The sequence below is a fragment of the Piliocolobus tephrosceles genome, chromosome 4 (assembly GCF_002776525.5).
Source record: "Piliocolobus tephrosceles isolate RC106 chromosome 4, ASM277652v3, whole genome shotgun sequence".
NCBI classification, from domain to species: domain Eukaryota; kingdom Metazoa; phylum Chordata; class Mammalia; order Primates; family Cercopithecidae; genus Piliocolobus; species Piliocolobus tephrosceles.
The window spans coordinates 130400666-130423079 of record NC_045437.1 but is presented as its reverse complement, the minus strand read 5'-3'; the positions used below and the strand labels follow the sequence as shown (position 1 = coordinate 130423079).

The following is a 22414-nucleotide window of genomic DNA, read 5'->3' as shown; positions in this document are numbered from 1 at the left end:
CTGGTATCATAGGCACATGCCACCACACCTGCTAACTTTTAAGTTTTTAGTAGAGATGAGGTCTCTATATTTGCCCAGGCTGGTCTCTTCCCACGTTTTCTTTTCTTCTTCTTTTTTTCTTTTGAGATGGAGTCTTGCTCTGTTGCCCAGGCTGGAGTGCAGTGGTGCCATCTCAGCTCACTGAAGCCTCCTCCTCCCAGGTTTAAGTGATTCTCCTGCCTCAGCCTCCCAAGCAGCTGGGACTACAGCCCAACACCACACCCCGCTAATTTTTGTATTTTTACTAGAGATGGGGTTCCACCCTGTTGGCCAGGCTGATCTTGAACTCCTGGCCTTGTGATCCACCCACCTTGGCCTCACAAAGTGCTGGGATTACAGGCATGAGCCACGGCACTCGGCCCCCACTTTTTTTTTTTTTTTTTTTTTTGAGACAGAGTCTCACTGTGTCCCCCAGGCTGGAGTGCAGTGGCACGAACTTGGCTCACTGCACCCTCCGTCTCCCGGGTTCAAGCAATTCTCCTGCCTCAGCCTCCCAAGTAGCTGGGATTACAGGTGCCCGCCACCATGTCCGGCTAATTTTTTTGTATTTTTAGTAGAGATGGGGTTTCACCGTGTTAGCCAGATGGTCTCAGTCTCCTGACCTCGTGGTCCGCCTGCCTCAGCCTCCCAAAGTGCTGGGATTACAGGCATGAGCCACTGCGCCTGGCCCAACCTGACAGCTTTTTAGAAACATGGGACTGTGCTTACAAACGAATGCTGGGTGAAGAAAAATAGAATGCAATATTGTATTTATGTGGGGTATGGTTATTGTATATCTGTTATAGTTGATAAGAAAGAAAATAATAATGAGGGGGAAGGAGAGAGAAATAGCAAAAGAGGGAGGAAGAGAGTAGAAAACATAAGGCCGGGCAGGGTGGCTCACACCTGTAATCCCAGCACTTTGGGAGACTGAGGCAAGTGGATCACTTGAGGTCAGGAGTTCGAAACCAGTCTGGCCAACATGGTAAAATCCTGTCTCTGTTAAAAACAGAAAAATTAGCCAGTCATGGTGGTGGGCGCCTATAATCCCAGCTACTTGGGAGGCAGAGGCAGGAAAATGGCTTGAACCCAGGAGGCGGAGGTTGCAGTGAGCTGAGATGTGACGCTGCACTCCAGCCTGGGCGACAGAGCGAGACTCTGTCTCAAATAAATAAATAAATAAATTAATTAAAGCAGTTTACTTGTATTAGGGTTATGGGATTATGGGGATTTTTTGAAAAAAATGTTGAAAGCTATTTTAAGAGTAAATATAGGCCGAGTGCGGTGGCTCACGCCTGTAGTTCCAGCACTTTGGGAAGCCAAAGTGGGCAGATCACGAGGTCAGGAGTTCGAGACCAGCCTGGCCAACATGGAGAAACCCCATCTCTACTAAAGATACAGAAAATTAGCCGGGCGTGATGGTGGGCACCTGTAAGCCCAGCTACCCAGGAGGCTGAGGCAGGAGAATTGCTTGAACCTGGGAGGTGGAGGTTGCAGTGAGCCGAGATCATGCCATGAGACTTTATCTCAAAAAAAAAAAAAAAAAAAAAAAGTAAATATAAACTATACACCGGGGCTCTGTGACTCTGGCACGGTATACTTTGTCAAGGTTAATACTTCAATGAACCTCTGTTTGCCCCTAGGTGAAATGGGGACAGTATCAGCACATACCTCATAGAGTTGTTCTGAAGATTAAATAAGATCCTTCATGTAAAACACTCAGCTGAGTGCCAAATGCACAATAAAGATCCAATAAATGTGAGCTATTCTTGTTATTGTTATTTCATCATTATTATTATCAGTGAGGGGAAATTCTCACATGCTCTAGGCGGGAGTGTAAACTGCTACAGCTTTTCTGAAAGGCAGTAAAGTAATAGATATACAAATTTTAAACACTGAAATCCTTTGTTCTAGGAATTTCATGTCTGGGAATTCATCCTTAGCAAGTAATCTTAGTAAATAATCTGACATGTACAGTGAAAGGGGTGAACAAGAATATTTTTATCACAGTTATTTATAATAGGTAAAGATTGGAAACAACCTAAAAAATTCAGCAATAGCTAAGTAAGTTATGAGACATACATATGATAGAATACTCTGGAGCTATTGAACAGGATATTATATACCCTTTTGTAATGATATAGACATGTGCCTATATCATTACATAAACAGGAAGTAACAGAACAATATAGTCTCATTTATACAAGAAAGTAAATATGTGCATTTAAAAGCCTAAAAGGGCTGGGTGTGGTGGCTCATGCCTGTAATCTCAGCACTTTGGGAGGCCGAGGTGGGCAGATCACCCGAGCTCAGGAGTTTGAGACCAGCCTGGCCAACATGGTGAAACCTTGTCTCTACTAAAAATTAGCTGAGTGTGGTGGTGCGCACCTGTAGTCCCAGCTACTTGGGAGGCTGAGGCAGGAGAACCTGGGAGGCAGAGGTTGCAGTGAGCCAAGATTGCGCCACTGTACTTCAGCCTGGGCAACGGAGGGAGACTTCACCTCAAAAAAAAAAAAAAAACACGTCAGGCATGGTGGCATGTACTTGTAGTCCCAGCTGTTTGGGAGGCTGAGTTGGGAGGATCACTTGAGCCTGGGAGGTCGAGGCTACAGGGAGCTGAGATCACACAATGCACTCCAGCCTGGGCGACAAACAAAGACCCTGTCTCAGAAAAAAAGAAAAGAAAAAGCCTGGAAAGAGAGATACCAAACTATTATCACAGGTCACCTCTGACAGGACTGTCATTTGCTCTGAATTATTTGAAATTTTTGTATATATAACTTAGAAAAATCCATGACGTGTGTGTGTGTGTGTGTGTGTGTGTCTGTCTGTCTGTCTGCCTGCCTGTTAGACTAAAGTAAGAGTTCTGGCTGGAGTTAGAAATTCCAAGATTGGAGATTAAAGCCTGGTAAAATGCGGCAGAGTTGGTTTTTCATCAGTTCAGAGACTCCTTAGTCCCAGGTCTGGGAGTCAGCAACTGTATTGAATTCAGCTTGAGATGGAAATGAGGGAGATTCATGGAGAGCAAGCCTGGGAAAAGGAAATAGACATGCAGAGATTTCCTGATTTAATAATAACCGTCCAGGTGCAGTGGCTCACACCTGTAATCCCAGCACTTTGGAAGGCTGAGGCAGGCGGATCACTTGAGGTTGGGAGTTCGAGACCAACCTAAGCAACATGGAGAAACCCCTTCTCTACTAAAAATACAAAATTAGCTGGGTGTGATGGTGCATGCCTGTAACCCCAGCTACTCGGGAGGCTGAGGCAGGAGAATTGCTTGAACCCAGGGGGCGGAGGTTGCAGTGAGCCGAGATCACACTTTTGCACTCCAGCCTGGGAAACAAGAGTTAAATTCCATCTCAAAAATAAATAAATAAATAAATAAATAAATAAATAAATAAATAATAATCATGAGAGCCTTTGCAGAGCGTTTTATACTTTGCACTGTCAATTTTGCCCAATGCAGAGGACTATCTCACAAGATAGGTAGACTGGAGTGATCACTGAGGAGATAGAGTCCCAGCATGTGAAGTGGTACTGAGAGACAGAGCAGGAAATGGAAGTCAAGATTCTGAATCCTTAACCTCTTCCAGCTCTGAAGCTTGAACAAAATAAAACTCATCTAGCTCCCAGCCCAGCGCCTGCCACACAGGCGTCTTCAAGGCACCTGGCACCTTCTCCTCCAGGTGCGCTACCTAGGTCCATGGGTGGCTGCTGTACTCTGGTTGCATTATCTCCACCCTTAGGGGCATCTGTTGTCCTTCAAGTTTGCTTTGCTCCAGCCAAACTCACTGTTTCCTTTCATCATGACCCTTTCCATCTTCATCACACTGTTCCCTCATCCTAGAATATCATCTCCCTTTGTTCTGAGCCTCCTCCAACCTTCCTGCTTCCCTACACATCCAAGTCCTATTGGTCCTCCAAGATGGGTGCCAAATGCCACCTCCTCCCCAAACATGCACCAGCCACCTGCTGGACACCATTGCTCCTTCCCCATGCCCCAGGTCAGCCATCTGGTTTTCTCTTGGGGCACATCACACACTGCTTACACAAGAACTCTCTGCAGGTGTGTGCTTGTCTCTGGACTAAACCAAAGGCTCTTTTGGGAAAGGTGTGTGTCTCGTTCATTTGTGTTTCTTCAGTGCTGGCCCTGCACACAGCAGGTGCTCAAGTGCTTTGGTTGCAGACTGAGAGAGTGCATGAGCGATGAGAGATGGTGAGAGCATGGGTTGAGGGCAGGGCATGTGGGAATGGAGGGAGAGATGGGCAGAGAGGTGATGACTCCTCAAACCCGTTGCCATCCTGACCCTGCGGGCAATGGCAATGGGGTCACAGCCAGCACTTCCCCAGGGTGAATAACCTTGGGGCTCTTTCCCTCCAGGTCCTGCCCACATCATAAAACAGCGAGTGCTTCCTCTTCAGGACAGGAGGGAGAAGAAGTGGGGTGACTTAGGGGCAGAGCCTCAGCAACTGGGAGAGTTTATAAGCTGGGAAAGCAGACCCCTCAGCACCACCGGTTCTCCTCATCCCTCTGCTCTCTGGCTCCAGCCTCCCAGCAGCATGGCTTTCACCGGCAAGTTCGAGATGGAGAGTGAGAAGAATTATGATGAGTTCATGAAGCTCCTCGGTGAGTGAGCTCCTGGGGATCCCTTCCTTGGGCTTGGTTTTTCACAGTGAGACAGGATTTCATTCATTCATTCACACATTTGTTGAGCAACTGCTTTCTCCCAGGCTCTGAGGATAATAAGAACTAAGACACTCTTTTTTTTTCTTTTTTTGAGACGGAGTCTTGCTCTGTCGCCCAGGCTGGAGTGCAGTGGCGCTATCTCCACTCACTGCAAGCTCTGCCTCCCAGGTTCACACCATTCTCTTGCCTCAGCCTCCCAAGTAGCTGGGACTACAGGCACCTGTCACCTCGTCCCACTAATTTTTTTTTTGTATTTTTAGTAGAGAAAGGGTTTCACCATGTTAGCCAGCATAGTCCCGATCTCCTGACCTCAGGTGATCCACCCGCCTTGGCCTCCCAAAGTGCTGGGATTACAGGCGTGAGCCACTGCCCCTGGCCGACACTCTTCAACTTTATTTTATTTTATTTCATTTTTGAGACAGAGTCTCACTCTGTCACCTAGGCTGGAGTGCAGTGGCACCATCTCGGCTCACTGCAACCTCCGGCTCTCAGGTTCAAGCGATTCTCCTGCCTCAGCCTCCCCAGTAGCTGGGATTACAGGTGTGCATCACCACGCCCAGCTAAATTTTTTTTGTAATTTTTAGTAAAGACAGGGTTTTACCATATTGGCCAGGCTGGTCTTGAACTCCTGACCTCAGGTGATCCACCCGGCTCGACCTCCCAAAGTGCTGCGATTATAGGTGTGAGCCGGCGCACTCGGCCTGGACACTCTTTGGCTTTAAAACACACATGGAATTTATTAGTATCTCCACTTTACTGAGGGAAAACTTGAGGCCCAGAGAATTGAGTAACTAGCCCAAAGTCACACAGCTAGTAACTGGTAAAGTGGAGACTTGGTTGGTGAAGTAGAGATTTGATGTTTATTTAGTCAAACATGTATTTATTTTATTTTTATTTATTTATTTTTGAGACGTAGTCTTGCTCTGTCTCCCAGGCTGAAGTGCAGTGGCATGATCTCAGCTCACTGCAACCTGCGCCTCCTGGGTTCCAGCAGTTCTCCTGCCTCAGCCTCTCGAGTAGCTGGAACTACAGGCGCGTGCCACCACATTTGGCTAATTTTTTGTGTTTTCAGTAGAGACGGGGTATCACCCTGTTGACCAGGCAGGTCTCGAACTCCTAACCTCAGGTGATCCACCCACCTCGGCCTCCCAAAGTGCTGGGATTACACATGTGAGCCACACACCCAGCCCGTCAAACATTTATTGAACACCAGCTATATGCAAGGCTATCTCAGTGTTACCAATGGGGACTCAGCGTGACTTGCCCAAGTCAGTGGCAGAAGCCATTGGCACCCAGGACCCTGTGATGAGTGGTCTCACCACATCCTGCCTAGGGGAGGAAACCAAAGGGTTAGCATGGAGACCAGGTTTGACAAGTCACTTCTTCACACAGTCATTCAGCAAACACAGGTCTCTTACTGCGCCAAACTCTGCGGGCAGAGATACCAGTGATTTCATTCCTTCTCTCACTGCTTGACTTGTAACACGAGTCTGTTGTGAGGAACCAGTGGACAGTGGATCTGACAATCTTGTGGAAATCTCAGTATCTCACTATCTAAAAAGTCTCAGGCAGTGTAACTCTCAAGGTTCAGAGGACAGCTCAAGGGGACCCATGCCCTCCCTCTTGGTGGCCACTTCTTGCCTTCCAGCTGGGTCAGAGCAACCCTGAGACCAGGGCCCTTGTGCCCTGGGGCCTAGAGGAGTCAAGAGCCCCTCTGAGTCATGCATTGGCAGTGACCCTGAAGGAGCATGACTTGGTTTCACGTGTAACAGCCTCATGTTGTGGAATGGGAAGGGAGCACACCTCGGTTCTAGACCTGATTCTGTCATTAACTTTCAATGAAATATTGGGAAGTCCCTTTCCCATTCTGGGTGCTCACTTCCTTATCTGTAAAATAAAAATATTAGAAGACACAATCTTTTTTTGGTGGAGGGTGGGGGACGGAGTCCTGTTCTGTAGCCCAGGCTGGACTGCAGTGGCACTACCCCTGCTCACTGCAACCTCTGCCTCCCGGGTTTAAGTGATTCTCTTGCCTCAGCCTCTGAAGCAACTGGTATTACAGGCACCTGCCACCATCCCCAGATAATTTTTTTTTTGTATTTTTAGTAGAGATGGAGTTTTACCACATTGGCCAGGCTGGTCTTGAACTTCTGACCGTAAACGATCTGCCCGCCTCGGGTTCCCAAGGTGCTGGGATGACAGGCCTGAACCACCTCACCTGGCCAGAAGGCACAGTCTTGAAAGTCTCATTAATTCCAGAACTTCTCGAGCTTGGCAAGATTCCGTTATATTTATATTACTATCAGAAGCTTGGTTATTATTCATGAGCACCCATTATGTGCCCAGAGCTTCACAAACACACTCACGTTGAATATAATTCTTGTAACAGCCCTTTGAGATGGGCCTTATTATCCCCATCTTGTGGATGAATACACTGAGGATGAATACAGAGAGATAGTGACTTTCCCCACCCACATGGCTCACAGCATGTATTATCTGTCTCAGGCACTGTGCTCTTAACCTGCAGGCTAGCCTATCATGCACATGGGGTAGGGCAGTGGGGGTGGGCAGGAAAGCTCCTTCCGCAAACCACAGGGTTAAAAGCAGCTCTTATATGGCTACTCTGCTTATCCCCGGGTCCAGGGATCTCCAACGATGTAATCGAAAAGGCCCGCGACTTCAAGATCGTCACGGAGGTGCAGCAGGATGGGCAGGACTTCACTTGGTCCCAGCACTACTCCGGGGGACACACCATGACCAACAAGTTCACTATTGGCAAGGAAAGTGACATACAGACAATGGGCGGCAAGAAGTTCAAGGTGAGAGGCCACTGGCTGTCCCCGTCCTTCCCCAGGCCTCCACCCGACTTCTCCTTCTCAAACACGGCCTCCCTGCTCCCAAGCTGAGGCTTCTTTCTGCAGTTTGGCCTCCAGCATTAAGAGCTTGAGTTACTTGGCAATTTAATGCTCCTGATTTTTAATGGTCAAAAATGGGCACTAAAACAATAAGAAAAGTAGCTAATACTTGCTGAACACTTAATATAACCTAGACTCTTGCTGAATAGATTTTTCATCTTAATGCAGTTAATCCTATGACATTGCTACAATTACTCTCCCCAGATTGAGGGGGAAGGCTAAATCATGGGATTAAAAAGCTTGCTGGCCAGGCACAGTGGCTCCTACCTGTAATCCCAGCACTTTGGGAGGCTGAGGCAGGTGGATCGTGAGGTCAGGAGTTCGAGACCAGCCTGGCCAACATAGTGAAATGCTGTCTCTACTAAAATTACAAAAATTAGCCAGGCGTGGTGGCGGGCACCTGTAATCCCAGCTACTTGGGAGACTGAGGCAGGAGAATCGCTTGAACCCCGGAGGCAGAGGTTGCAGTGAGCTGAGATCACACCATTGCACCCCAGCCTGGGCAACAGGGAACGGGGCGAGGCTCCGCCCCCCCCCCCAAAAAAAAGAAAACTGAAGAAACTGAGGTTCAGGGATACCAAGTAATGGGTCTAAGGCCCTGCAGCCAGAATATGCTGGGACCAGGGATTTGAACCCCAGCTATTTGCCTCTATCATTAGGCCTCTGGTGACCCATGTGGAGTTCTAATTATAGAAAAGGAGTCAGGCTGGCAGCAGCAGGGGAAAGCAAAAAAGGAGAGCAGATCAGCTATAAGTCTGCCTGTCTTCATGGTCCAGAACACATACCCCTCCTGTGCAAATAACTCACAATCTTCCTGTGCCCAGCTATCGTCACCTCCACTGATAGAAATATGTAAGTTATCTCACTATAACCTTTGCTTTGTCAGTACTGCACAAAACCCTCTTCAGCACACTGCATAAGCAACAGTCTATAAACTCTCCAGCAAGACTTTGTCTCCTTGCAGTCAGCTCCTCTCTTGCTGACCTGCCCAGTGCACCCTTGCAACATATTTTCATACTTTCTCTAAGAAATCTGACTTTTATTTTGCTGACAACAGTCTTGGTAAATTCTTTTTTTTTTTTTTTGAGACAGTCTTGCTCTGTTGCCCAGGCTGGAGCACAGTGGCACAATCTCTGCTCACTGCAGCCTCTGCCTCCCGGGTTCAAGCAATTCTTGTGCCTCAGCCTCCCAAGTAACTGGGATTACAGGCATGAGCCACCACATCCAGCTAATTTTTGTATTTTTAATAGCGGGGTTTCACCATGTTGGCCAGGCTGGTCTTCCTGACCTCAAGTGATCTGCCCACCTCAGTCTCCCAAAGTGCTGGGATTATAGGTGTAAGCCACTGCGTCTGGCCTTGGTAAATTCTTCTTACTCCCCGTGCCACCAGCCCCAGATAGTTACCAATCACCTGCAACAACCCAGGCTTAACGTTGTGCTTCAATTCCAGGCCATCGTGCAGATGGAGGGCGGGAAGCTGGTGGTGAATTTCCCCAACTATCACCAGACCTCAGAGATCGTGGGTGACAAGCTGGTGGAGGTGAGTGTCCTGCTGGTCCCTGGGATGATTACTGGACATTTGTCTGTCTCCTGGCCACAGCCCCTCAGAGGCAGGCCTCTGGGCAGCTGGCTTTACCAGCACTTCCCTTGTACCAGGCTCTATGCTGAGTGCTGGATGCACATGATGTCATTTGGTCTTCAAATAACCCTGTTAGGTGGGGATTTTTGTCTCCATTTTAGGAGGAGACTGAGGCACAGGGAAGCTAAGTGAGGGAGCACATAGCTTTGATGACAGAGCTGGGATTTGATGCTAAGTAGCCTGACTGCAGCACGCACACTCAGCCACCTCTGGGGCACAAGACTGGAAGCCTGGAAGATCCTTCCCAGAATATAAATAAAGGAGGTGATCCAGGTGGGCTCCTCCAGGGACAGCCACCACTCCACTCCATTTCCATGAGGGACATCAGGCGCCTTCTACCAGATCTTCTGATTTATCCAGAGAAGATGGAAATTTGCACTTCCATGTGAAATCTCCACACTATTCAATATTGGCAACTAATTAAAAAATTCTTTCAATGTTGGCAGGTCCAACACACACATCTGTGGGCCCTCCTACACAGGAGGTGGTGCCCCGGGAGGCCCTTCCTCTCACTTCTGTTTCTTTCCCGTGGGTCTCCAAGTTTTCCCCAGGTGGAAGAAATGGATGTGAAGTTAACAGGGAAAAGAAGGCATTTCCACACTTCATTCCCTCACTGTGAGCCTGTGACCTGCGTCAGAGATCCTCTGGGGTCCTGTTTGGTCTAGAAAGGGCCCTTCCCTCCTCCCTGAAGCTCTCCAGCAGGGAAGATGTGATGAGGGAGGCAGGGTTTGTGTGACCCCCTTGCTTCTTCTTTGGTCTTTCTCTCTCTCTCTCTGTCTCTCTCGTTTCCTTGTGCCCTCATCTTAAGCCCTGTCAAGAGGAAAGGAGCACACTGCCTCTCAGACACTGTGGTGTAAATGACTTACACCACAGACACTTATTTCACACAGCTCTGGAGGCTGGGAAGTACAAGATCAGGGTGCCAGCCTGGGCAGGGGCTTATGAGGGCCCCCGTCCTGGTTTCTTCACATGGCAGGGAGACGTCATCTCTCTTGTGTCTGGTTTTTTTTTTTTGTTTTGTTTTGTTTTTTTTTGAGACAGAGTCTTGCTCTGTTGTCCAGGCTGAAGTTCAGTGGCATAAACTTGGCTCACTACAACCTCCACCTCCCAGGTTCAAGCGATTCTCCTGCCTCAGCCTCCCGAGTAGCTGGGATTACAGATGCGCACAACCATGCCCAGCTATTTTTGTATTTTTAGTAGAGACGGGGTTTCACCATGTTGGCCAGGTTGGTCTTGAACTCCTGACCCGATGATATGTACTCCCTCGGCCTCCCAAAGTCCTGGGATTACAAGTATAAGCCACTGTGCCTGGCCTTTTTTTTTTTTTTTGAGATGGAGTTTTACTCTGTTGCCCAGGCTGGAGTACAGTGGCACGATCTCAGCTCACTGTAACCTCTGCTTCCCCCATGCAAGTGATTCTCATGCCTCAGCCTCCTGAGTAGCTGGGATTACAGGCGTGTGCCACCACGCCCAGCTAATTTTTGTAATTTTAGTAGAGACAGAGTTTCACCATGTTGGTCAGGCTGGTCTTGAACTCCTGATCTCAAGTGATCTGCCCACCCTGGCCTCCCAAAGTGCTGGGATTACAGGCGTGAGCCACTGTATCAGGCCTTGTGTCTGTTGTTATAAGGGCACTAATCCCTCATGAGGACTCCACCCTCATAACCTAATCACCCGCTAAAGGTCCTATCTCCAAATAACATCATATTGGGGCTTCGACCTTTACCATATGGGTTTGGTTGGGAGACACACATGGAGTCCGTAACACGGCCCAAGAGGTTCCGTGCCCTCCCATTATACTCATTTTACAGAGCAGCATTACAAGGCTCAGAGATAGCACGGGACTTGGCCATGGCCACATAGCTAATACATGCAGAGGCAGATCTCATCTGCTGACTTCCAGACTAGGCCCCCTGCCTCTTCTGCCCAGGCCCACGGGTCTTTTTTTATCCCCCTTTAACATTTTTGTTTAAATAATCTAAAAATTGGCTGGGTGTGGTGGCTCATGCTTCTAATCCCAGCACTTTGGGAGGCTGAGGCAAGTGGATCACCTGAGGTCAGAAGTTCAAGACCAGCCCAGACAACATGGTGAAACCCAGTTTCTACTAAAAATACAAAAAAAAATTAGCCGAGTGTGGTGGCACACACCTGTAATCCCAGCTACTTAGGAGGCTGAGGCAGGAGAATCACTTAAATCCGGGAGGTGGAGGTTGCAGTGAGTAGAGAATGTGCCCACTCCAGCCTGGGCAACAAGAGCAAAACTCTGTCTAAAAAAAAAAAAAAAAAAAGTCTAAAAATTATTAGATGTACAGTGTTGAAAAACTATAAAAAGAACAAAAGTGACTATATCTCTCTTCTCCTGGGTGAAAACCGACATTTCGAAGGATCTAATGAAAGGGCTTTTGATGCATTTTTACATGAAATGTTAGTCAATAACTCCCAGAGAAGCAAAGTTCCCCAGCCTGTGAGGTGTGCAGGGAGAGCACAGGGCAGGAGAATTGGAAGCAGATTTGGGCCTGAAAAGAGAATTGATCTTCCCAAGCTGAGTGAACCTGCTTGTCAGTACCCAGAGGTTCCTCATCATGGAGCCCACGTGGTGTGGGCAGTGACTGGAGTTCAGGGTCGTCATGCACACACACACACGACACAGCCAGGCACACACACATGTATGCATGCACAGAGACCCAGGCACGCGCACACATAAACAAAGTTCCATGACTAGGCCCTGAGAGGAGCTGTCTCGATTGCAAATCTCCCATCTCTAGAGGCCCAGAATCATCCTGGCACCTCCCCACTTCTCCACCAACAGACAGTGCATTTTGTAAGCATACCTCCTGCCTTCTGCCACCAGCACCCCTGCCATGTTCTCATCACCTCTTCCCTATACTAAGCCCAGCCTCCTCTGATTCCACCTCTCCTCCACCTTCCATCCATCCCATATGCAAGTCACACATCACTTCACACTGCTGCCCTTTGTCATGAATCAGGACCAAACTCCTCCGCTTGACCTTCCACGGCCTTACTGCCCAGTCCTACAGGTATGCTCTGCCCAGCCCACCTGGACCAGCTACTGCTCCTGAGCTGGCCAGAGCCATTCCTATCTCTCTTTCTGTGCCATGTGATTTCTCTGCTCTGAATTCCCTTTCTCCTGTTTGCTTTTCCAAATTCAATTCTGCAGGCTTCTGTCCAACAGCCAGTTCCCCGTCCTGTTACCTAGTCAGTGGCTCCCTGCCTCCTCTGGGCTCTCCCACAGCTCTCTGTTTGCTACCCGCCCTTCTCATGGAAATGCTGCTTTCCTCTGCTGGGTGTGCGAACCAGCTGATGACACATGCACCTCCAATGGCAGCACAGCTCCATGGCAGGGAGCCCCGGGCACCACACACTGTGGGCCTTCAATGAACTGCATGCCCCCGCCTGCCTCTCCCACTAAACCTTAGGCTTCCAGAGAGTAGGGACTGTATCTTCCCATCACCGAGCATGTGACAGGTGCTCACAAACACTGTGCGGTGCAGCCATGGTGTGTGGCCTTGGAAGGGTTACTTGACTTCTCTAAACTTCCATTTTCTCATCCGTACAATGAGAACAACCTCACAGGGCTGTTGGGAGGATTAAATGGAATCATGCAGGGGAATCATGGGTGAATGGAGAGGAACAGAGGTGCAGGGTTCCACACCCAGAGCCACATCACCCCTCACAGCTGGTTACCATTCATCACAGGGAGTCTGCACACTGACTCCTGGAACAAATCAGGAAATTGAGGCCCAAAGAAGTGGTGCACCTGACTCTCATCTACTCAAGGTTGGGGTTGGAGGCTCATCTTCCTTCAGCGGTGCCTCCTGGCTACCTTGGGGTGGGGCACTGACTCCCTCTGTCCCGGCGGCTTCTTTCAGGTCTCCACCATCGGAAGCGTGACCTATGAGCGCGTGAGCAAGAGACTGGCCTAGGTATCCAGGTCCGGCCCAAGGAGCTACAAACCCGCCAATAAAACTGATAAGGACAGACACTGCTCGCTCCAGAACCTCTTTGTTTTTCTTTTCTGGTGTCTTGGGATGGGCTCTGGCTGGGTGAGCGTGGGAAAGCCCCCAAGGGTGGCCACATGGGCCACACATTGGCCCTGAGATCCCTGTGGGATTCACGTCATGGCACAGCAAGACATGAATATGGATGACTGCAATGCTCCTGCCCTCTGGGTGAGGCTGAAGGTGGCACACAGGGAGCATGGTGGGCACACTTCTGTGGCCCCTTCACCCCACTCTGCCACTCACTACTCTGTGCAGCTGGAAGGCTCCTTTATGGAGACAAAGTCAGCTGGGAAGGGTAACACATTGATTCTCGGATGGGCCACAGGACAGGCATATCAGGACTTGGGGGTTGTGGGGTGGGAGCTGTTCCTCTAGGAAGGGCCCCGGCTGCTGGGCTCCAAAGCTCAAAGCGGGGATGGACCAGGGCTCTCCCAGGAAAGCTGTTTCAGCTTGGCCAGGGTTCTGCTGTTATTCGCTGTGGAGTCATCCCTTTGGTCCTCAGTTCAACCACTGAGGGGTACAAAGGGGGTCCAGGAGGACCAATGAGAGGCTGAGGGGGATCAGTGGTCTATGAGATGGCAAAGGGGCAATGGGGGTGATAGGAGGGGCAGGAGGGACTGGAGTGCCTGGGAAGAGCTTCGAGAGGCTATAGGGGACTGGGAAGGAGGGTGGGGGCGGAGTCACCCTGACGTCTGGTGCCTGGAGTCCTGGGTTGAGAAGCATTCTGAGGCAACATTTGGCTTTGGCAGATGTCCTGGGACAATCTCTAATCCAGAATCCTGAAGGGGACTTTTTTCATCTTCCTCTCTCTTTGGAAGTGTTACCACATCTGGGTACCACCTTGACCTCTTTTTTACCCAATATTTTTCTTTTTTTTTTTTTGAGACGGAGTTTTGCCCTTGTTGCTCAGGCTGGAGTGCAACGGCATGATCTTGGCTCACCGCAACCTCTGCCTTCTGGGCTCAAGCGATTCTCCTGCCTCAGCCTCCAAGTAGCTAGGATTATAGGCAAGTGCCACCATGCCTGGCTAATTTTGTATTTTTAGTAGAGACAGGGTTTCTCCACATTGGTGAGGCTGGTCTCAAACTTCTGACCTCAGGTGGTCCCCCTGCCTTGGCCTCCCAAAGTGTTGGGATTACAGGCGTGAACCACTGCACCCGGCTACCCTGTATTTTTCTACATAACAATTCACTTATTTTTACTATAATGGAAAATCACGTCACTTCCATACATAGACAACCACTGTTATTGGCCATAATTTAAAATTATTTAAAAAGTCAAAGCTGAACAATGTTGACTTCTAGCCAGATTCTGTTGCCTGCCCAAGGCCCTGGGCCTAAGGCCTCCCTTTGTAAAAAGAGTGAGAGAGGTAAAAGATACAGTGGTATCAAATAGGAAAATGTATCCTTAACTTATCAAAATTCCTGAGATACTGCTGAAAGGAGAACGTACTCACTATAAGAGTTGAATTACCGAAGGCAGGTGGTACTTACATTATTTCGAATGTACAAGTCCCACATGTGAGACATAAGGAATAAGGTTTGTCCAGAGCTTTGCATGGGGTATGGCACACAGAAGGGGCCTAATAAGTGCTACCTAACCTAAGGTCCGTCTAGCTCTGTGCAATTTGCAGCCTTTCACTCTTGTGGGCCAGCCTCAACCTGGACAGATGTCACGGCCCAGGTCACAGGCAGCCTTTTCTTGCCTCCTCCCACGTTCTACTTTGAAACTTTATCTTTCTAAGAACAATACACAGCCTCTCCCCACCCACCCAGCAAGGACCCATGAATTCCACCATTTTGCCAAGACTTATTACTAATTAAGTGAACTAGCTAAGCATTAAATTAAACTAGCAGTGTTGCTGTTTCCCCTCCAGACTGAATAATTACTCATAATGAGCTTGGATAATAAGTCTCTAAATAACAGAGTTAACTATAATTAGGCTGAAAATTGAGAGAAGGGGAGAGAGAGAAAGAGGAAGGAAGACGACAGAGAGGGAGGGAGGGAGAGACAGAAGAGATAAAAGAGATAAGGTAGAATTTTTACTCCTGTAATTGATTCAGGAACAAATTCAAATTGTTGGCAGGGGAGAAATTCTTTTTTTTTTTTTTTTTTGAGATCGAGTCTTGCTCTGTCACCAGGCTTAAGTGCAGTAACGTGATCTCGGCTCATTGCAACCTCTGACTCCCTGGTTCAAGCGATTCTCCTGCCTTAGCCTCATGAGTGGCGTGGATTACAGGCGTGCGCCACCACGCCCAGCTAATTTTTGTATTTTTAGTAGAGACGGGGTTTCACCATGTTGGTCAGGATGGTCTCGATCTCCTGACCTCGTGATCCCCCTGCCTAGGCCTCCCAAAGTGTTGGGATTACAGGCATAAGCCACAGCCCCCAGCCAGGGGAGAAATTCTGAAGGCTGTGTTGTTATAAACTCACAGATTCACAGACTATGGAAAAGTAGGACCTCAGCTCTCAACTAGTTTAAACTCTGTATTTCACAGACATGGAAACTGAGGCTCAGAGAGGAAAAGAAATTCATCCAAAGTCACACAGCAGAGAGAGAGTGAGTCTCTGAGAGTAATGCGGGTGTGGGCTTCACTCACCGATGCAGCTACAGTTTCTCAGTGTGGGTAAACAGAAAAAGGCGAGCTGGAGAAAAGCACCTACGTCATTGGCATCTTGGCCGGGAGGATTCCTCAGCCAAAAGAGCCAGTGGTTAAGAGCTTTGACTCTGGGCTGAGTGTGGTGGCTCACACCTGTAATCCCAGCACTTTGGGAGGCTGAGACAGGAGGACCATTTGAGCCCAGGAGTTTGAGAACATAAGGAGACTTCATCTCTACAAAAAATTAAAACATTAGCTGAGCATGGTGGCACATGCCTGTGGTCCCAGCTACTTGGGAGGCTGTGGTGGGAGGATAGAATGGGCCCGGGAAAGTCAAGGCTGCAGTGAGTCATGATTGCACCACTGCATTCCAGCCTGGGTGACAGAGCGAGACCCTCTCTCAAAAAAGAGCTTTGGCGATGGGCACAGTGACTCACGCCTGTAATCCCAGCACTTTGGGAAGCTGAGATGGGTGGATCACTTGAGGTCATGAGTTAGAAACCAGCCTGGCCAACACAGTGAAACCCCATCTCTACTAAAAATACAAAAAGTAGCCAAGTGTGGTAGCACATGCCTGTAATCTCAGCTACTTGGGAGGCTGAGGCAGGAAAATCACTTGAAACCAGGAGGTGGAGCTTCAGTGAGCGGAAATGTGCCATTGCACTCCAACCTGGGTGGCAGAACGAGACTTTGTCTCAAAAAAAAAAAAAAAAAAAAAAAAGAGGCCGGGCGCGGTGGCTCAAGCCTGTAATCCCAGCACTTTGGGAGGCCGAGACGGGCCGATCACGAGGTCAGGAGATCGAGACCATCCTGGCTAACATGGTGAAACCACGTCTCTACTAAAAAAATACAAAAAACTAGCCGGGCGCGGTGGTTCCCAGCTACTCGGGAGACTCAGGCAGGAGAATGGCGTAAACCCGGGAGGCGGAGCTTGCAGTGAGCTGAGATCCAGCCACTGCACTCCAGCCTGGGCAATAGAGTGAGACTCTGTCTCAAAAAAAAAAAAAAGGTTTGGTTTTGGAGTCACATTACTAGGATTTGAATCTTTTCTCTTTTTTTTTTGCCGCAACCGCGCCCGGCTAATTTTTTGTATTTTTTAGTAGAGACGGGGTTTCCCCTTGGTCTCGATCTCCTGACCTTGTGATCCGCCCGCCTCGGCCTCCCAAAGTGCTGGGATTACAGGCGTGAGCCACCGCGCCCGGCTCTGAATCTTTTCTTTATCACCTAGTAGCTGTGTCACCTTGGGGTAAGTTCATGCATTTCTCTGAGCCTCAGTTTCCTCACCTGTAAATGGGAATAACAACTGTACTTACCTAATAGAGTTGCTCGAAGTCACTCAATGTTAGTTCTACCATCACCTCCATCATCACAACCACCACTCTCAGGTCAGTGCAATCCAAGGGTTAGGAGTGCCTCTAGGCACTAACGTGTGAGTCACTGGACCTCTTGGAGCCTCATCTTGGTCATGTGTAAAACGAGTTAGTAAGACCTTCCCTTCCTTGGTCACAGGGGAGTTACAAGGATAAAGGGTAAAAATCCATGCTTTGGGAGGACAAGGTGGGCAGATCACTGAGCCAGGAGTTCAAGAACCAGCCTGGGCAACATGATGAAACCCCATCTCTACGAAAATACAAAAGTTAGCCGGGCATGGTAGCATGTGCCTTTAGTCCCAGCTACTTGGGAGGATGAGGTGGGACAATCACCTGAGCCCGAGGAGGCTGAAGCTGCAGTGGCCATGCTTGCACCACTGCATTGCTGCCTGGTGACAGAGTGAGATCCCGTTTCAAAAAAAAATTTTTTTTAATCCATGCTCATGACTCCCAGAAAGTTAGATTAGCTTCGTCATTTGCTGCACTGTGCAACAAGCTAGAAGGACTTCCCATTCCACAGACCTGGTTCAGGTGCCCTTTACCATAGGATCTCTCTGACCTTCACCCTGACATTTGGGAGTCATCTCTCCCACTCTGCCCGGGCACCTGCCTCCCTCCTGGCAAGCTCCTTTGGTGAACTTGGGAGCTATTCATAGCATCTTTAAAGATCACCACTAGGGCTGGGCGCAGTGGCTTATGCCTGAGATCTAAGCACTTTGGGAGACTGAGGTGGGCAGATCGCTTGAGCTCAGGAATTTGAGACCAGCCTAGATAACACAGTGAAACCTTGTCTCTGCAAAAAATGCAAAAAACTTAGCTGGGCTTGGTGGTGTGCATCTGTAGTCCCAGATACTTGGGAGGCTGAGGTGGGAGGATGGCTTGAGCCTAGGAGGCAGAGGTTGCAGTGCGCTGAGATCACACCACTGCACTCCAGCCTGAGGGAAAGAGCCAGACGATGTCTTTAAAAAATTAAAAGAAGAAGAAGAAGAAGAAGATCACCATTAGGTGGCACTCTGCCACCTGCCTGCCATTCCTTGGATACCTGATGTGTTTGGGGGGAAGGAGCAGTGAAATCTTGATTGGGCCTTCGTGTGGCTGTGTGTCACCTAGGGGTGACATGGCATGGTGAGACCTTCAGCCTCCCGGATCCTCATATCCTCATCTAGGCAATGGTGATAATCTAACTAGCTCATGGTGGCGTTGTGAGGGCAAAAGAGGAGTAAGGATAAGAGCATGAGGAAAGTGCCAAAGACAGGGCCTGCCGCATAGTAAGTGTGCACACAGGAGCTATTAAGGGCTCTTCCTGAAAGGTCTCCTGGTGAGAACTGGCATATACAGGGTAGGGCTTTAGAGCAGGGAGAAGTGTCCAAGCCTGGCTGTGCACGAACTTCTCCTGGGAAACCTCCCATCTCAGACCTGCTGGACCTGACTCTGGGTAACAAGACCATGGACTGCTGCTGGGACATGCTCCCTTGCTAGGTATGACCTGGGAGACCGTTCCAGTCCCACCCTCTCATTTACAGATGGAGAAACTGAGCTCTAGAAAAGGGAAATTACCTGCCTAAGTCCACACAGCGGGGAGCAGCAGCAGGCCTGACTTCCAGATGTCCTGCCTGTGTCTCTGACAAGGCTGGCCCAGGAGAAGCCTGGTCACTTGAGTTCTTCCTTTGAAGTGGGAGCTGGGTTGGAGGGAGGTGAAGCCGTCTCACCTGAGCCCTAAAGAAGTGGGGGTCCACTTACTTCCAGTGGTCCTTGTGGAATTCACTGCTGAATGATGATACCACGTGTCCCAGGCTTCTTTACCATACACCTGAACCATAGACCAGGTTGGCAGCCTTCCCCTTAAAATGAGGGGACAGAGGTTCAGAATGGAGAGATGGTTATCGTCAAGACCAGACACTCTCAGACCTCTCACCTCTCAGGCTCTGTGTTCTTGTCTAGATTCCACTCTTTTTTTTTTTTTTTTGAGAGAGAGTTTTACTCTTATTGCCCAGGCCGGAGTGCAGTGGCACAATCTCCACTCACTGCAACCTCTGCCTCCCTGGTTCAAGTGATTCTCCTGCCTCAGCCTCCCAAGTAGCTGGGATTACAGTGGCAGTGCCTGCCACGATGCCTAGCTAATTTTTTGTATTTTTAGTAGAGAGAGGGTTTCATGTTGGCCAGGCTGGTCTCGAACTCCTGACCTCAGGTGATCCATCTGCCTCGGCCTCCCAAAGTGCTGGGATTACAGGCGTGAGCCACCACACCCATCTTAGATTCCACTCTAACTTAAAATGTTTTATCAGCTATTTGTTAAAATGTTTTAAATTTGATTTAAAAAAATTAAAAAATTAATTTCCTAGAAAGCACAGAATCCCAGCTTCTCTGGAAACATGGAGCTTACATCTCTGAAAGATAATACCAGGTAGAGGCTGGGCGCGGTGGTTCATGCCTGTAATCCCAGCACTTTGGGAGGCCGAGGCGGGCGGATCACGAGGTCAGAAGATCAAGACCATTCTGGCTAACACGGTGAAACCCCATCTCTACTAAAAATACAAAAAAATTAGCAGGGCGTGGCGGCGTGTGCCTGTAGTCCCAGCTGCTGGGGAGCCTGAGGCAGGACAATGGCATGAACCCGGGAGGTGGAGCTTGCAGTGAGCTGAGATCCCGCCACTGCACTCCAGCCTGGGTGACAGAGTGAGACTCTGTCTCAAAAAAAAAAAAAAAAGAAAGATAATACCAGGTAGGAGCTGAGTAGACATCATATCTATCATATCCTCTAGGGGGACACTGACTTAACATTACAGCTCGACACAGTCCCCACCACCTCGCACTGTCAGTCATCCAGCTAGATTTGCACACACATGGTACCTACCTGGCCCTGGCGGGCATTTGACCTGAGACACCTACCAAATGCTTTGCTGCCTTCTGCTGAAATTCGGTTCACAAGTGTCTACTCTGAGGAACAGACCCTGGTTCATGAGGGCTGCTAAGATTTTCTTCCAGGCACGTGGTGCCAGGGATTGCCTCAGAAACACAAGGATGCTGGTTGCTGGCAAAGAGGAGGGCAGCTCTTTAGGCTGCTTGACAAGCTGGATGGTACCTGGAGCTGGTCTGAGCCAGACTGAGGCATGCCCCTCCCGGGGGAAGGTCTGGGGAGGCCCCAAGCCTGGTCCCTGTCTTCACCTTCACAGATGGGGCTGGGAGCTCAGGCAGCCCCTCCCAGATCCGAGCAATAAGCAGACAGATGGAGCCGCAAATCATGTTAGCTGGTGGCAGATGTGCAAGGAGCTATGGTTCTGTGTCTGCTGGTGAGCGTGCTCTGAGAACCCCAGCCAGGAATCAGGAGTGTGAACGCCAGGCAACTCTTTGCTTTTATGAACCCATGTCCATGGTCCTGCTCTGGTGGGGTGTTCCCTACCAGGTAAGTGGATGGCCAGCTGGGCCAGCCACGGAGCCTTTGCCTCTGGCATTCCAAAGCCATTGAGTCAGGAGCACAGGATGCTGGCAGATTGAGAGGGCATGGGCTTCAACTGTGGCTCCTTCGCTGCCGCTGCTGTCCTTAGGCAAACAACCTCTCTGCGCCCTTATTTTCTGATCTGTAAAACACAGCTAATAATACTTCCTATTTTGTAGGGTTACTAGGATGGCTGTAAGAAATAGTATGAGCAAGTGCCTGAAACACAGTAAGTACTTAACAAATGCCAGCTGCGAGGACTACTGCCACCTTCACCAGGAGCTATTATTATATGGGGTGGTGGGAGGGGAGGTAGTTTAGGGCACAGCCATAAAATCAGGTAAACAAATAAATGCAGTCATTTCGGAAGGTTTGAATACCATGCAGAAAATGAACAGCTAACATGAGAATGACTAGGGTTGTTACAAAGGCCTGTTCGGGAGGTAGCATGTGAGTTGAGACCTATGGCAGGGTTTCTTAGCCTCAACACTATTGCCATTTCGGGCTGGACAATTTTTTGCCATGAGGGGCTCTCCTGTACAGTATAGGATGTTTAGCAACATCCTGGACCTCTACTCGCTATATGCTGGTAGTATCTCCCCTCAGTTCCAACCAAGTGGGTGTAGAGACATTGACAAATGTCCCCTGGGGGGCAGAAATGACCCCTGTTGAGAATCACTGACATAAAGGGTGAGCAGCAGGCCAGGCGCTGTGGCTCACGTCTGTAATCCTAGCACTTTGGAAGGTGAAGGTGGGCGGATCTCCTGAGGTCAGGAGTTTGAGACCAGCCCGGCCAACACGGTGAAACCTCACTTCTACTAAAAATACAAAAATTAGTAGGGCGTGGTGGCACTTGCCTGTAATCTCAGCTGCCCGAGTGGGTGAGGCAGGATAATCACTTGAACCCAGGAAGCGGAGGCTGCAGTGAGCTGAGATGGTGCGACTGCATTCCAGCCTGCGTGACAGAGCAACTCTGTCTCAGAAAAAAAAAAAGGGGTGAGGAGCCAGTCCCACAAGGACTAAGGGGAAGAGCAGAAATAGCTTTGGAGAGATGGACTTTGAACCAGGAGGGCAGGAGGAACTGGAACCCTGACCCTAACCCTAACCCAGGCATTTAGTCGGCAGTGCTGGTTTGGAAAGCAGCAGATTCTTCTTGGAAAAGAAGTCTGGATGTCCTAGCCCTTCACATAGCTAAGCCAAAGAAATGCTGCATAGAACAAAGAAATACTAAGTATAGGTCTACGACTCAAATGCTTCAGACATTCAGACGGGGACGCTGCTTCCTTACTCTCATTTGAGTTTGGGAACCAGTTTCTGCACAGTGAATCCTTCAATGTTTCTTCAAATAAATCACATGGACAGTCTCTGGGTGCCTTTGCGCACGGAGAGATGGCAAAGCAGGTGCCTAAGCCAGTGCTGTTTGTGTGTCTGGGTAACATCTGTTGGTCACCCATTGGAGAAGCAGTTTTCAGATCAAAACATTTCAAAGGCATGGGCGTGGTGGCTCTCGCCTGTAATCCCAGCACTTTGGGAGGCCGAGGCGGGCAGATCACCTGAGGTCAGGAGTTTGAGACCAGTCTGACCAACATGATGAAACCCCATCTCCAGCCGGGCGCGGTGGCTCAAGCCTGTAATCCCAGCACTTTGGGAGGCCGAGACGGGCGGATCACGAGGTCAGGAGATCGAGACCATCCTGGCTAACCCGGTGAACCCCGTCTCTACTAAAA

The 22414-nt window shown here is 49.3% G+C and overlaps 1 protein-coding gene and 1 pseudogene across 1 annotated transcript; both read left to right on the top strand.

Annotated features, from left to right (window-relative positions):
- The first annotated feature begins 4457 nt into the window (after positions 1–4457).
- Positions 4458–13262, top strand: FABP6 (fatty acid binding protein 6). The gene is made up of 4 exons (XM_023218781.2): positions 4458–4645; positions 7349–7524; positions 9071–9160; positions 13150–13262. Exons 1-4 carry the CDS (start codon positions 4579–4581, stop codon positions 13201–13203), a joined length of 387 nt encoding a protein of 128 aa, XP_023074549.1. The 5' UTR covers positions 4458–4578; the 3' UTR covers positions 13204–13262.
- Positions 13263–22061: 8799 nt separating this feature from the next.
- Positions 22062–22414, top strand: part of LOC113224848 — a 1085-nt pseudogene continuing 732 nt past the window's right edge.

Excerpts from the sequence above, each read along its gene's own strand:
- FABP6 (XM_023218781.2), top strand. The coding sequence starts at position 4,579 with ATGGCTTTCACCGGCAAGTTCGAGATGGAGAGTGAGAAGAATTATGAT. Across the intron at positions 7,525-9,070 it reads TGGGCGGCAAGAAGTTCAAG|GCCATCGTGCAGATGGAGGG; the intron begins GTGAGAGGCCAC and ends CTTCAATTCCAG. Across the intron at positions 9,161-13,149 it reads TGGGTGACAAGCTGGTGGAG|GTCTCCACCATCGGAAGCGT; the intron begins GTGAGTGTCCTG and ends GGCTTCTTTCAG.